Source organism: Oncorhynchus mykiss, unplaced genomic scaffold, assembly GCF_013265735.2.
Source record: "Oncorhynchus mykiss isolate Arlee unplaced genomic scaffold, USDA_OmykA_1.1 un_scaffold_189, whole genome shotgun sequence".
In the NCBI taxonomy this organism is placed as follows: Eukaryota; Metazoa; Chordata; class Actinopteri; order Salmoniformes; family Salmonidae; genus Oncorhynchus; species Oncorhynchus mykiss.
Window position 1 is genome coordinate 676384 of NW_023493675.1, and position 16835 is coordinate 693218.

Genomic DNA, 16835 nt, shown 5'->3' on the forward strand with positions numbered 1-16835 from the left:
TTTAATAAGGTAAGGTAGGTTGAAAGGTTGGTCAGTTGGTTGGTAGGGTCTGTCAGTTGGTTGGTAGGGTCTGTCAGTTGGTTGGTAGGGTCGGTCAGTTGGTTGGTAGGGTCGGTCAGTTGGTTGGTAGGGTCTGTCAGTTGGTTGGTAGGGTCGGTCAGTTGGTTGGTAGGGTCGGTCAGTTGGTTGGTAGGGTCTGTCAGTTGGTTGGTAGGGTCTGTCAGTTGGTTGGTAGGGTCTGTCAGTTGGTTGGTAGGGTCTGTCAGTTGGTTGGTAGGGTCTGTCAGTTGGTTGGTAGGGTCTGTCAGTTGGTTGGTAGGGTCTGTCAGTTGGTTGGTAGGGTCTGTCAGCTGGTTGGTTGGTAGGGTCTGTCAGCTGGTTGGTTGGTAGGGTCTGTCAGCTGGTTGGTTGGTAGGGTCTGTCAGTTGGTTGGTAGGGTCTGTCAGCTGGTTGGTAGGGTCTGTCTGTCTGTCAGTTGGTTGGTAGGGTCTGTCTGTCAGTTGGTTGGTAGGGTCGGTCAGTTGGTTGGTAGGGTCGGTCAGTTGGTTGGTAGGGTCTGTCAGTTGGTTGGTAGGGTCTGTCAGCTGGTTGGTTGGTAGGGTCTGTCAGTTGGTTGGTAGGGTCTGTCAGTTGGTTGGTAGGGTCGGTCAGTTGGTTGGTAGGGTCGGTCAGTTGGTTGGTAGGGTCTGTCAGTTGGTTGGTAGGGTCTGTCAGTTGGTTGGTAGGGTCTGTCAGCTGGTTGGTAGGGTCTGTCAGCTGACAGACAGAGAATATACATAATAATGTGTGGTAAAGGAAAGACTGAGTAAGAAAGTGATCAGAGTAACCATAGCAACAGAGGACATGGTGTCAGCAGCAGCTCTCTAGAAAACCTCAAATGTTGCATCACTTCCGGTGGGCCTCAGAGAGACACATCTAGATGGCCTCAAATATTCTCTTGGACAGATGTAAATGAGCTGTTGGCTAAATCTGGTGCTACGCATCACTTCTGAGACTTCTGACACCATTGAAATCAATAGACATGAAAATTACCAGCACTCTGACTCTGTCCTGCACCAGGAGAGTCTAATGGAGGACAATCTAGAGAGAGAAAGATTTGTCCATTGCATAAATAGTTGCAATTGATTTTCTCCAGCATTACAGCATTTAATCTCACAGCACATTAGTTGTAATGTCTGAGATGAGAGATTCATCATACCTGCTCTTGATGAAGAGTGACCACTGATATCTCCAGATGTCAGGATGTTGTAGAGACGTTTGTGAGGGTTGTGGAGGTGTTTGGGGATGTTGTGAGGTTTGTGAGGGTTGTGGAGGTGTTTGGGGATGTTGTGAGGTTTGTGAGGGTTGTGGAGGTGTTTGGGGATGTTGTAGAGAGGTTTGGGAGGGTTGTGAAGGTGTTTGTTGGGGATGTTGTAGAGAGGTTTGGGAGGGTTGTGAAGGTGTTTGTGGATGTTGTAGAGAGGTTTGGGAGGGTTGTGAAGGTGTTTGTTGGGGATGTTGTAGAGAGGTTTGGGAGGGTTGTGAAGGTGTTTGTTGGGGATGTTGTAGAGAGGTTTGGGAGGGTTGTGAAAGTGTGTTCTCTATGTTGATCATCGGAACTCATTTGAAGGTAACCTATACACACACATGGAAGTACGGAGGTAGTTTTGTGCCCCCAAAAATAAGGGGTTAAATATATGTAAAACAACATAAAATATTACCTGAGCTTTCTTATATCGCCTAGATATAGGACAGACACTTCAAAACCTTATTACTTAAAACAGATATATGTATTTTTTTCCAGTTATTAAATGTGTTTTTCAATGCATTTCTATGGGCAATATTAGTAAAGCCCAAATTCAATATTTGATTTAAATATATCTATATAAATATATATTCAGTACCAGTCAGAAGTTTGGACACACCTACTCATTGCAGGGTTTTTCTTTATTTTAACTTTTCTCTACATTACCAAGAGTGCAAAGCTGTCATCAAGGCAAAGGGTGGCTACTTTGAAGACTCAAACATACAATATATTTAGATTTGTTTAACACTTTTTTGTTTTCTACATGATTCTATATATGTTATTTCATAGTTTTGATGTCTTCACTATTATTCTACAAAGCAGAAAAAAGTAAAAAAATAATGAAAATCTCTGGAATGAGTAGGTGTGTCCAAACTTTTGACTGGTACTGTATATACATATAAATAAATAAATTAAATATTGAATTTGGGCTTTGCTAATATTGCCCATAGAAATGCATTGAAAACACGTTTATAACTGGATTTTTCTTTTTTTTAAGGACTAAGGTTTTGAAGTGTCCAAACTTTTGACTGGTATTACACACACATATATATATATATATATATATATATATACCTAAAGGGGTCCTAGAATTAAACATCAAACAGCTAAATAATCCACAGTATGGCCATCTTAAAACAATTCCAACCAATAAAATACAGCTACATTTGGAGAGGACAGCATTCGGAAATCCAGATTTTGTTACGTTACAGCCTTATTCTAAAATGGATTCAATTAAGTTTTTCCGTCATCACAATAACCCATAATGACATCACTATACCCCATAATGACATAACAATAACCCATAATGACATCACAATAACCCATAATGACATCACTATACCCCATAATGACATCACAATAACCCATAATGACATCACAATAACCCATAATGACATCACAATAACCCATAATGACATCACTATACCCCATAATGACATCACAATAACCCATAATGACATCACAATAACCCATAATGACATCACAATAACCCATAATCACATCACAATAACCCATAATGACAAAGCAAAAACATGTTTTTAGGAATTTGAACTGAAATACTACATTTACATAAGTATTCAGAACCTTTACTCTGTACTTTGTTGAAGCACCTTTGGCAGTGATTACAGCCTCAAGCCTTCTTGGGTATGACAACACAAGCTTGGCACACCTGTATTTGGGTAGCTTCTCCCATTCTTCTCTGCAGATCCTCTCAAACTCTGTCAGGTTGGATTGGGAATGTTGCTGCACAGCTATTTTCAGGTCTCTCCAGAGATGTTCGGTCAGGTTTAAGTCCGGGCTCTGGCTGGGCCACTCAAGGACATTCAGAGACTTGTTCTGAAGTCACTCCTGTGTTATCTTGGCTGTGTGCTTAGGGTCGTTGTCCTGTTGGAAGGTGAACCTTTGCCCCAGTTTGAGGTCCTGAGATCTCTGAAGCAGGTTTTCATCAAGGATCTCTCTGTACTTTTCTCTGTTCATCTTTGCCTGCGTTGTGATCTGAGGACCCATGCCAAACCTTTTCAGTCTCCTGAGGGGGAATAGGGTTTGTCGTGCCCTCTTTATATAGCCAAATTATTTTTCACTCAGGAAGCTCCGGTAAACAGTGGTTGTTGTGCACTGTTGCCACCACCAGGCCTGGAGTCCATTTTGACTTTGTTGATAGCGAGCTGTGTTAGCTAGCTGTGTTAGCTAGCCGTGTTAGCTAGCTGTCCGGCTAAAGACGTAGCAGCTAGCTGGCTACTGATCAACCTATTGTGTGTATTGAACATTTGTATTAGACTGGACAGCTAGCTAACTAGCTACCGATCAACCTATTGTGTGTATTGAACATTCATATTGAACAGCCTTACCTATAGAGTAGCACCACCACCCATCAGCCCATTCTCTTCTTGAAGTCAAAGCCACAGTGTATTGTTGCTATAGGAGTTTATGATTAATAATCCTATTCATTTCAAGCCACACTAAGATGTCACCATACTTTTCATTTAAGATATACATCATCAGAGTGGGCCTCCAATTTAAATGTAAACAATGGAGCAAATGCATCACATGTGAACATCACTTGATTATCAGAGGGGTGTATTATGACATCATATAGAACTACTCAGACATTCCAAATCAGGCTTCATCCATATCATGAAGGTGGATATTGATCCAACCATTTCCAAAGTAATGACCGGGCTGATGGAAACAGGATATGCCTGTATACTTTTCTAAATACCGACAGACGATTTGTTACTTCGTTTGACATGGTGGGGTCTTTTTGTGTCAGTAAAAATGTATAAACGAGAAATGGCGCAAATATTGATTTAATAACGATCATATCTTAGTTAACTTGGAGTCACGCGATGATATATTGTGTGGTCCTCCCACTACGATTTGGGAACCCATGCATTTATTAGGCTACAGATTAAATAAATGATGAACTTCACAGGGTGGTGAAAGTGCATGTGTTGAGCTTGATGCTCCTTTCCAATACATTTTGAGGGTCTTCTTCTGGTGACATGATGATGATTGATGCTTGGTTGCCATTTGACAAATAAAATAATGTCGCTCTCATCCATAATAATCTCATCGTGTCGGTAGCCTACCAACACTGTATCTTTGAGCTGTTGGCTACAGTGCACGGGACAAGAGGACTTTTGCTATATAACTCAACGGTTTTTCAAAACCCTCAGTAGAGTTGAAAATGCGATGGAAACCCATTTAACTTGCATTTTTCATTCAGTACATGGGAATTCAGCAGGAAAACATTTTTTCCGTGCATTACGTCATCACGCAAATACTTTTTTGATGCAAACATTTCCGGTGGGAAAATGCGTATATTGTTTCATGCAGATTTGAGAATATTCACATGAAAATCTGTCACAAATTGCATGGAAATTTAGCTACTAAGGTGGATATTGATCCAACACCTGCCGCTTATTCAAACCGTCCCACTGGGCACAGACATCAGTTCAACATCTAGTTTCTATTTACATTTCTTTGAGTCCTCAACTAAAGTGAATTCAACATGAAATCAACACAAAATGTCCACCGTCATTGGATTTAGGTTGCAAGTTGTGTGAAACACAAAATATCACCAGTCACTGGATTTAGGTTGCCAGTTGGGTGAAACACAAAATATCACCAGTCACTGGATTTAGGTTGCCAGTTGGGTGAAACACTAAATGTCACCAGTAACTGGTTACCAGTTGTTTGAAAATTAATAAAAAAATACCTTATGTAGATGGATTTTTACAAATCCGTTTTCCACATTGATCAAACATCACATGGATTTGTTTTGTTCAAATCAAATCAAATGTTATTGGTCACATACACATGGTTAGCAGATGTTATTGGTCACATACACATGGTTAGCAGATGTTATTGGTCACATACACATGGTTAGCAGATGTTATTGGTCACATGCACATGGTTAGCAGATGTTATTGGTCACATACACATGGTTAGCAGATGTTATTGGTCACATACACATGGTTAGTAGATGTTATTGGTCACATGCACATGGTTAGCAGATGTTATTGGTCACATACACATGGTTAGCAGATGTTATTGGTGACATACACATGGTTAGCAGATGTTATTGGTCACATACACATGGTTAGCAGATGTTATTGGTCACATACACATGGTTAGCAGATGTTATTGGTCACATACACATGGTTAGCAGATGTTATTGGTCACATACACATGGTTAGCAGATGTTATTGGTCACATACACATGGTTAGCAGATGTTATTGGTCACATACACATGGTTAGCAGATGTTATTGGTCACATACACATGGTTAGCAGATGTTATTGGTCACATACACATGGTTAGCAGATGTTATTGTGAGTGTAGTGAAATGCTTATGTTTCTAAGTCCAACAGTACAGCAGTATCAAACAGATAATATCTAACAAATACCACAACTAAACCTAATACACATAATCCAGTAAAGGAATGGGAAATATAGAAGTATAAAACATGGATGAGCAGAAACACAGCAGCTAAGATGCAATATATAGTGAAGAATAGATAGTGAAGGATACATTATTTACAGTTGAAGCTAAAGATTACATACACTTAGGTTGGAGTCATTAAAACTCATTTTCAACCACTCCACACATTTCTTGTTAACAAACTATAGTTTTGGCAAGTCGGTTAGGACATCTGTGTTAATTACACAAGTCATTTTTCCAACAATTGTTTACAGACAGATTATTACACAATCCCAGTGGGTCAGAAGTTTACATACACTAAATTGACTGTGCCTTTAAACAGCCTTGGAAAATTCCAGAAAATTATGTCATAGCTTTCGTAGCTTCTGATAGGCTAATTGACATCATTTGAGTCAATTGGAAGAGCACCTGTGTATGTATTTCAAGACCTACCTTGAAACTCAGTGCCTCTTTACTTGATATCATGGGAAAATAAATACAAATCTGCCAAGATCTCAGAAAAAAATGGTAGACCTCCACAAGTCTGGTTCATCCTTGGGAGTGATTTCCAAACGCCTGAAGGCGTCCTCTGGTCTGATGAAACAAAAATAGAACTGTTTGGACATAATGACCATCGTTATGTTTGGAGGAAAAGGGGGGATGCTTGCAAGCCGAAGAACACCATCCCCACCGTGAAGCACACAGGTGGCAGCATCACGTTGTGGGGGTGCTTCGCTGCAGGAAGGATTGGGGCACTTCACAAAATAAATGGCATCATGGGAGAGGAAAAGTACGTGAATATATTGAAGCAACATCTCAAGACATCAGTCAGGAAGTTGAAGCTTGGTCGAAAATGGGTCTTCTTAATGGACAATGACGCCAAGCATACTTCCAAAGTTGTGGCAAAATGGCTTAAGGACAACAAAGTCCAGGTATTGGAGTGGGCATCACCACGCCCTGACCTTAATGCTATAGAAAACAGATCATTTTACCCTTTTAAAAATAGTTATAGGGGGAGGTCTGTCTTTGAAAGGGTCATTGTAATATTTAAGATGTCCCCTTTACTGATGACCTAAACCTACAAGTCAGGGGGTCTGAATACTTTCCAAAGAAACTGTAAGTGATTGAGGAGAGAGCATCATTGCTATATTCTAATTAAAATCATTGACCCATAAGGGACCACATGACCAAAGCAATGCGTGACCCATGCAGAATTAAAACTATATTCATCTTAATGAGAAATATAATCTAATAAACAAATGTTTGCATAACCAAAGACATGAAAACGGGTGGGAACATTGTATTTAGCTAGGATTTCATAAGGCCAGGAAGGTCATTGAGAATAACTATAGACAATAGTTAATGTTGCTAGTTTAGGGATGAAGATAGTGAAGGTTCATCAATGTTAAGCATGTTTTTTAATTTGACGTGGAAACAATGTTTATTCAACCAGTGGGAGGCTTGTAAAAGCCCACAGGAAAGTGGAATGAGGAACTCTTCATTGAGACAATCATGAAACAGCAATCTGTGGGTGAGTTGTAGTGGATATTATAATATAAGGATCTGCTGGAGTCCAAGTCAAACCAAAATTCTTTATTTCTGAGCTCAGAGAGAACAACAGAGTTTAGTATTTGGTATTTTACTAGGATCCCCATTAGCTGTTGCAAAAGCAGCAGCTACCCCTCCTGCGGTCAACACAAAACATGACACATAATTGTCACATCTCTCGTCGGAAGGCATGGACCAAAGCGCAGCGTGGTAAAGTGTTCATGGTTTTTATTTAATCAAAAAACATTAGAACAAAATAACAAAGAGAAGAATGAACAGTTCTGTAAGACAAATCAACTATACAGAAAACAACTACCCAAAAAACACAGGTGGAAAAAGGCTGCCTAAGTATGATTCACAATTAGAGACAACGATAGACAGCTGTCCCTGATTGGGAACCATACCCGGCCAAAAACAAAGAAATAGAAAACATAGAAATAAAGAAACTGGAATTCCCACCCGAGTCACACCCTGGCCTAACCAAAATAGAGAATAATAAGCCTCTCTATGGCGTGACAATAATACAGAACATCAATAGACAAGAACAGCTCAAGGACAGAACTACATACATTTTGCAAAAGGCACACGTAGTCTACATATCAATGCATACACACAAACTACCTAGGTCAAATAGGGGAGAGGTGTTGCTTTATCTGTTTTTTTTAAACCAGGTTTGCTATTTATTTGAGCAATATGAGATGGAAGGAAGTTCCATGCAATAAGGGCCCTATATAATACTGTACGCTTTCTTGAATTTGTTCTGGAATCTTGTGAACTGTGAAAAGACCCCCGGTGGCATGTCTGGTGGGATAAGTGTGTCAGAGATGTGTGTAATTTGACTTGTAAGAACTGTGATGATATCTGTACATTATAGGAACACCTGTGATGACAAAAGTACAATGATTCATGTTTTGCTTTAGCTTGAGATAAAGAATCAGTGGTAGACACCTTGCAAGTGCATGAAAAGGTCAACTGTACAAAGTCAGATGTCTGTGTGTTAAAACTATATTTTAGGTAACAGATGGATAAAGGGAACTAAGAGTTCCTGTTGATACTATGTTCCAGTCTTACTTCCAGTCTTACATGATAGCAATAAGGGGAAGAGTCATTGGGAAACTAACTGCCAATAACGCAATAAGCTGAACTCCGCCTAGCAGAGACATCTTTGTAGTAGCAACTATTAATTATGAGCTTATATGGTATTAAAGTTGAGGGACATCAGCCTGGGCGGGGTGATCCTCAGTAGGGGATAAAAAGGGAAAACAGCATCCTTTGAACTGAGTGTCTTGCTTGCAAATTGCTGTAAGTGTAAACTCCGGGTTGCAATCCTTATTAAACAAACTAACCTCTGATCAAATAAGTTTTCCTGTGGTCTCTTCCGTGCACATAGGGCAGAATTCCCTTACAGACTATGCAAGCTATTTGGGATATTCAACACATTCATGTTTCTTATAAAAATAATAAGTGATACAGTCAGTCTCTCAACTCTTAGCCAAGAGAGACTGGCATCATAGTAATTATATCAGCCCTCTGATTACAATTAAGAGCAAAACATGCCGCTCTGTTCTGGGCCAGCTGCAGCTTAACTAGGTCTTTCCTTGCAGCACTGGACCACACGACTGGATAATAATCAAGATTAGACAAAACTAGAGCCTGCAGAACTTGCTTTTTGGAGTGTGGTGTCAAAAAAGAAGAGCATCTCTTTATTACAGATAGACCTCTCCCCATCACATTCTTAAACAACAGGTTATGGTCAATAATATCAAAGGCTGCACTGAAATCTAACAATAGAGCTCCCACAATCTTCTTGTTATCAATTTCTCTCAACCAATCATCAGTCATTTGTGTCAGTGCAGTACATGTTGAGTGCCCTTCTCTATAAGCATGCTGAAAGTCTGTTGTTCATTTGTTTACAGAAATATAGCATTGTATTTGGTAAAACACAATTTTTTCCAACAGTTTGCTAAGAGCTGGCAGCAAGCTTATAGGTCTTGGGTAGTGGAATTACGCGCTAAGAGAAGTCATTTCTCTCTCCTGTGTGGATTCTCTAATGACGTTTAAGTGATTGTTATGAGTAATATGTTTTCTCAAAGTCTAATCTTCTGTAAAGCCTTCTCCTCTATGTCATGTTTTTTCAGGCTTCCTAAATGGGCAAAAGCTTTGCACCCTGGGAGGAATGGTAATGCATCTCCCCTTTGTGTATTTTCTCATGTTGGTTCAGGCTGTTTTTTCTGGTTAAAACTCCTTCCACACTGGGAGAATTGTGGTAAGCAGTGGCTTCTCTCCTGCGTGTATTCTCTCATGTTGTTTCAGGTTCCCTGACTTGTAGAAACACTTGCCACACTGGGAGCAGTGGTAAGACTTCTCCCCTGTGTGTATTTTTTTCGTGTTTTTTTAGATTCCCTGGCCAGCCGAAACACTTTCCACACTGGGAGCAGTGGTAAGGCTTCTCCCCTGTGTGTATTCTTTTGTGGTTTTTTAGATTCCCTGGACAGCTGAAACACTTTCCACACTGGGAGCAGCGGTACGGCTTCTCCCCTGTGTGTATTCTTTCGTGTTTTTTCAGATCCCCTGACTGGTTGAAACACTTGCCACACTGGGAGCAGTGGTATGGCTTCTCCCCTGTGTGTACTAGCTCATGAGCTTTCAGGTGTCCTGACCGGTTGAAGCACTTTCCACACTTGGAGCAGTGGTAAGGCTTCTCCCCTGTGTGTATTGTCTCATGTTGTTTCAGGACCCCTAACTTGTTAAAACACTTTCCACAGTAAGAGCACTGGTGTCTTCTTGCTGGTTTGGACGTCCCTGGCTCTGGTTCCTCTGAGTCTGGTCTTTCTCCTGCCAAAGACAGTGTTTTTTTTTTAAAGAGAGACCAGAATGAAACCTCCACATGATAAAACGGCCTTGCTACGAGGGTAAATCCAAATCAGATCCCTCAATAACCTAAGGCCCGTTTTAACAATCTCAGTGTGATTTTAAAACAAATGTTGTAGAGTTTCCTGGTAATTACTGTTAATGTTTACACTACTTATTTATTCATTCATTCTGTTTTACAAGTCAGAACACAAAAAACTAAACAGTTCTCGGACACTCAAGACACAGACGTCACTGGATTCCAATCGAGCAGGTAGTTCTAAATATATAACTTTCATAGCTGTATGATACAGAATGCGACCTACAGTCATGGCCAAAAGTTTTGAGAATGGAAGATATTACTTTAAACAAAGTTTGCTGCTTCAGTGTCTTTAGATATTTTAGTCGGATGTTACTATGGAATGATGAAGTATAATTACAAGCATTTCATAAGTGTCAAAGGCTTTTATTTACAATGACATGAAGTTGATGAGGTGTCAATATTTACAGTGTTAACCCTTCTTTTTCAAGACCTCTGCAATCCGCCCTGGCATGCTGTCAATTAATTTCTGGGCCATCCTGACTGATGGCAGCCCATTCTTGCATAATCAATGACATATGGGTGACATATGAAGAACAATGATTCCAAGCACCACCCTCCTTTTGAAGCTTCCAGTTTTTGGGGGGGAATCAGTTCATTTGCATGGCAAAGAGGGACTTTGTAATTCATCTGATCACTCTTCATAACATTCTGGAGTATATGCAAATTGCCATCATACAAACTGAGGCAGCAGATTTGGTGAAAATTAACATTTGTGTCATTCTCAAAACTTTTGGCCACGACTGTACACACTTCCTTAAACATAAAATAAGTGATTTTAAGTGGAAGTCCAAAACCCAAAAAGTACACTAGATGTCAACAGTCAGTAGAACGTGGAATGAAGCCTCTCGTGTCATGTGGAACTTGATGGAATGAGTCAGTAAAATCTCCCCATTGTTGAAAGGGTTCAACACCTGCTGAAAAAAAAAGATTGCAGAATGTTTTACATCCCTGTTAGTTAACACATATTTTCTGCCAAGATAATCCATCCACCTGACAGGTGTGGCATATCAAGAAGCTGATTGAACAGCTTGATTATTACACAGGTGCACCTTGTACCAGGGAAAATAAAAGGCCACTCTAAAATGTGCAGTTTTGTCACAACAATGCCACAGATGTCTCAGAGGGAGCGTAAAATTGGCTGACTGCAGGAATGTCCATTTTTATATATATTTTTTACATTGGAGAGAGACAAAGCACATCAGTAACATTTCCCACACAGAACGCTCTGCAACGCTATGTTGCAAGGCAAACGCAGCGTTACATTGGAATGAATGTACTTCTTCTGGTCGACCAAAATGCATTGACACTGTCGGCGTGATCGAGCCGTCACTTGTCTAGCTACTTCAGTACGTTCAAAACAAATGAGAAATTGGAGAGAACTAGCTCCAACTACGAAAATTTGTTTTGAACTTGGATTTCCCAGTTCCCAACATCAGTCCTGCTATACATTTTCCCTATGTCGTACATTTGTAGCGTTATGGCATTGTTTGATAGCCTATGAATTTGAAAAAATATCTAACTAGCTAGTAAAATCATTCAGTTAGTAGTGTCACCAAAACTGACACTACTAAACTAGTTAACTAACCTTGATGGCTAAATATCTAGTGCCAAATGTCAAAACTAGCTGCGTGCAAGTTTCCAACGCCACTATCCCTCTCCATGCTGTATGTCTGGTCTTCAGATTTGCAGACATAGATCCGGACACGGGGATTCAGGAAGCATCCCATTGGGACAGAGTGGACTCCTACCCTGTCCAGATCTTATTGGAGGATAAGAGTTGAATCCAGGGCTCGTGTGTCTTCTTCAATGAGAGGAGAAACGTCACCCCAATCATCCGCACCACCAACCTGACGCCGTGTGTAACGTTAGAAGACGCCTTCAAAAGGTAGGTGTCATTAATGTTTCATCATCAGATGCTACAGTCCTCCTTTAAGACTCCATAATGTTTCATCATTAGATGTTACAGTCCTCCTTTAAGACTCCATAATGTTTCATCATTAGATGTTACAGTCCTCATTTAAGACTCCATAATGTTTCATCATCAGATGCTACAGTCCTCCTTTCAGACTCCATAATGTTTCATCATTAGATGATACAGTCCTCCTTTAAGACTCCATAATGTTTCATCATTAGATGCTACAGTCCTCCTTTAAGACTCCATAATGTTTCATCATTAGATGCTACAGTCCTCCTTTAAGACTCCATAATGTTTCATCATTAGATGCTACAGTCCTCCTTTCAGACTCCATAATGTTTCATCATTAGATGGTACAGTCCTCCTTTAAGACTCCATAATGTTTCATCATTAGATGCTACAAGCCTCCTTTAAGACTCCATAATGTTTCATCATTAGATGCTACAGTCCTCCTTTAAGACTCCATAATGTTTCATCATTAGATGCTACAGTCCTCCTTTAAGACTCCATAATGTTTCATCATTAGATGCTACAGGCCTCCTTTAAGACTCCATAATGTTTCATCATTAGATGCTACAGGCCTCCTTTAAGACTCCATAATGCATAGTAGGCCATGTAATTTAAGGTAATCTGAAATATTTAGGACTAACTTATTCCTTGACACCCATTCTGAAACTCACTGCAGCTCTTTGTAAGTGTTGCTGTCATTTCAGTTTCCGTGGTAGCTGACGTGTACAGTGTTGAGTCATACGCATACAGACACACACTGGCTTCACTCAAATGTCGTTGGCATGTCGTTGGCAATATCGGCCGCAATTATCCTCAATTTTCCATCTGTGTTGTCAGACACCAGTGACTTGTCATTGTAGATTTTTTGCCCAAAATTTCATTGAAGATGCTCCACATCTTTTTACAGACATTTTACTTTTTACTATCATTCTTCATGTCATTTATCTTTGTTTCATAGTGTACTTTCTTATTTTTATTCAGTTTAGTCACATGTCTCAATTTGCAATAGGTTTGCCAATCAGTTATTCAGCCAGACCTATATGCCATCTCTTTTGCCTCCCTCTTCATCATACCATTTTTTAATTACTCATCAATCCACGTGGATTTAACAGTTTTTACAGTCATTTTCTTAATGGGTGCTGCTTATTAGTAACTGGGATAAGCAGTTTCAAACGTGTCAAGGGCAGTGTCTGGTTGCTCATCATTACACACCACGGACCAACAAATATTATTTACATCAACAACATAGGAATCACTAACAGGTACAAGTGGGCAGATCTGTTGTATTTGTTCATACTAAACTACTTACTTTGATGAGTCAAATCTGATCCTTTCTTCTCTTCTCCTCCTCTCACAGTTCCACTCAGCCCCGTTGTTTTCCTGCAGTCCACCAGCAGCACAGACAACCTCTTCCTACCCAACAGTAAGCCAATACCGGGAGAGGCACGACACGGGGACTCCGGGAGAGAGGAAGGGCTAGCGTTGTCCTGGTAACCATAAAGAGGGGACACAGACACATATCATTATGGATGCTGATGTCACTGTTGTCATAAAGTGCTTTACAGAAACCCAGACTCAGATAGAGCAAGCTATATGCTAGACCAGACCAAGCTGTATGCTAGACCAGACCAAGCTGTACCATCTGGTGTTCTGATCTGGAACAACTCTCTACTTCGTCAGCATCAGGATGTTGTTGAGGCTCCCCAGAGGATCCACGAAAGTCATGTCTCTCTCCTGTATGAACGAGAACATCAAACAGATGTTGAACTTATGATCTTCTATTGCAATCACAGAGTCTTACAAGAGGCATGAATATGTATTAAAAAAAAGTGCCTATAAAGGCAGCTTTCATCGTGATTTCCTAAAATATTGTTTGTGTTGCAAATGTAAAAGGGTCGTTCCACGAAATGGGTGGCTTTTGCGTCCCTTTGATAATTTAAGTATAAATTATGCACCGATGTTGAATTCTGAAAAGCCTGTTTTATGAAGTGCACTTTAATGTGGACTACGTGGATATTTCAATAAATCTAATATAAAAGTCTAAATATATGTACCAATGACGGATAGCACCTTTAACAATGTATTGAGTACTGAACAACATATTAAAGTGTAGAACTTCAGTAGAATGCCTCTTTCAAACCCCACATTAGTTCAAGAAATGCATATTTGGTGCCCGTTTTAAAGTCAGTACTCACTGGTCTTAATCGAATCTTCAGCCTCATCCCTTTTCACTCCCAAAATGTCTTCCTCCTCCTCTTTAATTGAGATAGCCTCTTCCTCTTTTACTCCAAAAGTTTCTTCCTCTTCTTTCAATATTACGGCATCTTCCTCCTTTTTGATTCTGAAAGCTTCTACCTCCTCCTCTTCCACTCTGACAACCTCTTTTCCATATTCCTCTTTCACTGTAATATCATCCTCTTCTTCTTTCAATGTGATAGCCTCCTCTTCCTCCCTTTTCATCCTGAAAGCTTCTTTCTCCGTCGAGATTAGTGAGCTCATGTTCCGGGCGATTAGCCTAGTGCAGTATCAATTTACCACATTAGCTAATTTAACAAGCAATCTACGTTTCAATGAACGAGTAGATATGTACATAGAATTGTGCTTAGAACACTAAGAATAATATACACAAGATTTTTCTTAAACGCTTCAATGTTTCGGTTTAATGTTCGCTAGCAAACCACCACGTTGGTTGAATCAGAAAGCCTTTTGTCGCTGTTGAAGAAGCCTCCAGTTCCGTCCACTAGTTTATACGTCACACAAGAAGCATCACCTCAAAAACTCATATCGCCATCTGGAGTGGGTAGCGCAGTTTGGAAAAATATTAATTAATGTTTATTCTGGCAAGCAATGTCATAAGAAGTCATTTAAAAAGAAACAGATGTTATGTCTTCTCTTCCTTCTTACAGCCAATACTTTCCTCCAGGTTTGGCCTGCTCATTAGGTAGGATTAGGTGACAGATTGACAATGGTAGCATATTCCAAGCTAAATTGACCAAAGCCCATCGCTAACAACAAATAACACCTCATATAATGCTGCCCAAAAATAATGAAAACTCACCCAGTGACATATGGGCTATTTAGGTGAGTGTTGCTGTTGCCACATGAAGCAGTGCCCACTTTGTTTAAGGACAGATAGGACGTGGACAGACAGGGCTCTACCTTTGTAGAGCACAGGCCCCTTTGCCCTTCCAGTCTCTGAAGTGCCCTTTTGAGTGGTGGTATAATCTGTATTCATTTTTGGTCATCAGTTATTCTAAACCAACTGCCTGCAAGTCATTGTTAAATTCACCTACCTGAATATCTTACAGGTAGACCCTCTTCCACTCTCTCATCATGTCACAAGCTGTCAGGCTCCCAGAGGCAGGGCAATAAAAGGCCCCAGCTCACTCAACTGCCCCTCCCTCTCAAACAGCCATCAACCCAGAACATCCTGAAGACAGAACATCTAAAAGATCATCTAGGAAGCCTTTCTTCCTCATGGAGCTTTTCAAAAGTGAGGTGAATATTCAATGTGATGTTTGTACAGTGCATTCGTAAAGTATTCAGACCCCTTGACTTTCTCCACATTTTGTTAAGTTACAGCCTTATTTTAAAATTGATTTTCTATCTATCTATCTCTATCAGCAATCTACACAATGCCCCATTCTGAGAAAGCAAAAACAGGTTTTTAGAAAATGTAGCTAATTTATTAAAAGATAAAAAACAGAAATACCTTATTTACATAACAGTAATTATTCAGACCCCTTGCTAGGAGACTGTCAGAGCAAAAACCAAGCCATGAGGTCGAAGGAATTGTCCGTAGAACATCGAGACAGGATTACGTTGAGGCACAAATCTTGGGAAGGGTACCAAAACACTTCTGCAGCATTAAAGGACCCCAAGAACACACTGTGGTGAAGAAGGTGCAACAGAGCCTCTTCAACATCAGGAGGCACAAGAAATTTGGCTTGTCACCTAAAACCCTCACACAGTTTTACAGATGCACAATGAAAGCATCCTGTCGGGCTGTATAACAATACAAGCCATAGAAAGTTGGTTGTAATTTCAGTTTAATCCACCAGAAAAGACAGAACAAATAATACTACAAAACAATTCTGGTTACTAATTATATAAAATTCTTGCAACCAAGCTACATATGGACAGTACTAAAACAAATGATCTAATGATTATATCTCTTCGCAGCTAAATCTGCAGAGAGGTTAATTGTATCCCCCATTTATAGAACATTGTATTGGTTTTGGTCGCATGTCAAGGAATGGCAACATTTACCTGGAGCTAACTCTGCAGACAGCACTACTGGGGGATTTGAAAAGTCATAGTCAATTGATCAATAATATAATAATACTTTCAGCAAACATGTTTATTTTTAATTTACTATCAACTATGAGAATATAAAGGTCAAGAACTTTTGTGAAACAGCACAGTTAAAAATATATGGCAAATAGAAATCAAATGGGGTTGTCTTCAGAGATAGATGGGAGAGGTTTAGGGTAACTGAAGGATAGGACTGGATGGTCTTCAGAGATAGATGGGAGAGGTTTAGGGTAACTGAAGGATAGGACTGGATGGTCTTCAGAGATAGATGGGAGAGGTTTAGGGTAAATGAAGGATAGGACTGGATGGTCTTCAGAGATAGATGGGAGAGGTTTAGGGTAACTGAAGGATAGGACTGGATGGTCTTCAGAGATAGATGGGAGAGGTT

The 16835-nt window shown here is 40.0% G+C and overlaps 1 protein-coding gene across 3 annotated transcripts; it reads right to left on the reverse strand.

Annotated features, from left to right (window-relative positions):
* Window positions 1-9179: 9179 nt before the first annotated feature.
* Window positions 9180-15738, reverse strand: LOC118936406 (zinc finger protein 23-like). 3 transcript variants are annotated; one of them, XM_036972672.1, is made up of 4 exons: window positions 14329-15738; window positions 13773-13867; window positions 13443-13620; window positions 9180-10091 (listed from the first exon to the last, which is right to left on the reverse strand). In XM_036972672.1, exons 1-4 carry the CDS (start codon window positions 14630-14632, stop codon window positions 9556-9558), a joined length of 1113 nt encoding a protein of 370 aa, XP_036828567.1. In that variant the 5' UTR covers window positions 14633-15738; the 3' UTR covers window positions 9180-9555. The 3 variants fall into 3 exon arrangements, with proteins under 3 accessions (XP_036828567.1, XP_036828568.1, XP_036828569.1); XM_036972673.1 differs by lacking the exon at window positions 9180-10091 and adding an exon at window positions 10837-11123 and having other exon boundaries at window positions 14329-15733; XM_036972674.1 differs by lacking the exon at window positions 9180-10091 and adding an exon at window positions 10851-11120 and having other exon boundaries at window positions 14329-15735.
* Between the last annotated feature and the right edge of the window lie 1097 nt (window positions 15739-16835).

Excerpts from the sequence above, each read along its gene's own strand:
- LOC118936406 (XM_036972672.1), bottom strand. The coding sequence starts at position 14,632 with ATGAGCTCACTAATCTCGACGGAGAAAGAAGCTTTCAGGATGAAAAGG. Across the intron at positions 13,868-14,328 it reads TGAAGATTCGATTAAGACCA|GAGAGAGACATGACTTTCGT; the intron begins GTGAGTACTGAC and ends TCGTTCATACAG. Across the intron at positions 10,092-13,442 it reads ATCAGATTTGACTCATCAAA|GAGAAAGACCAGACTCAGAG; the intron begins GTAAGTAGTTTA and ends TGTCTTTGGCAG.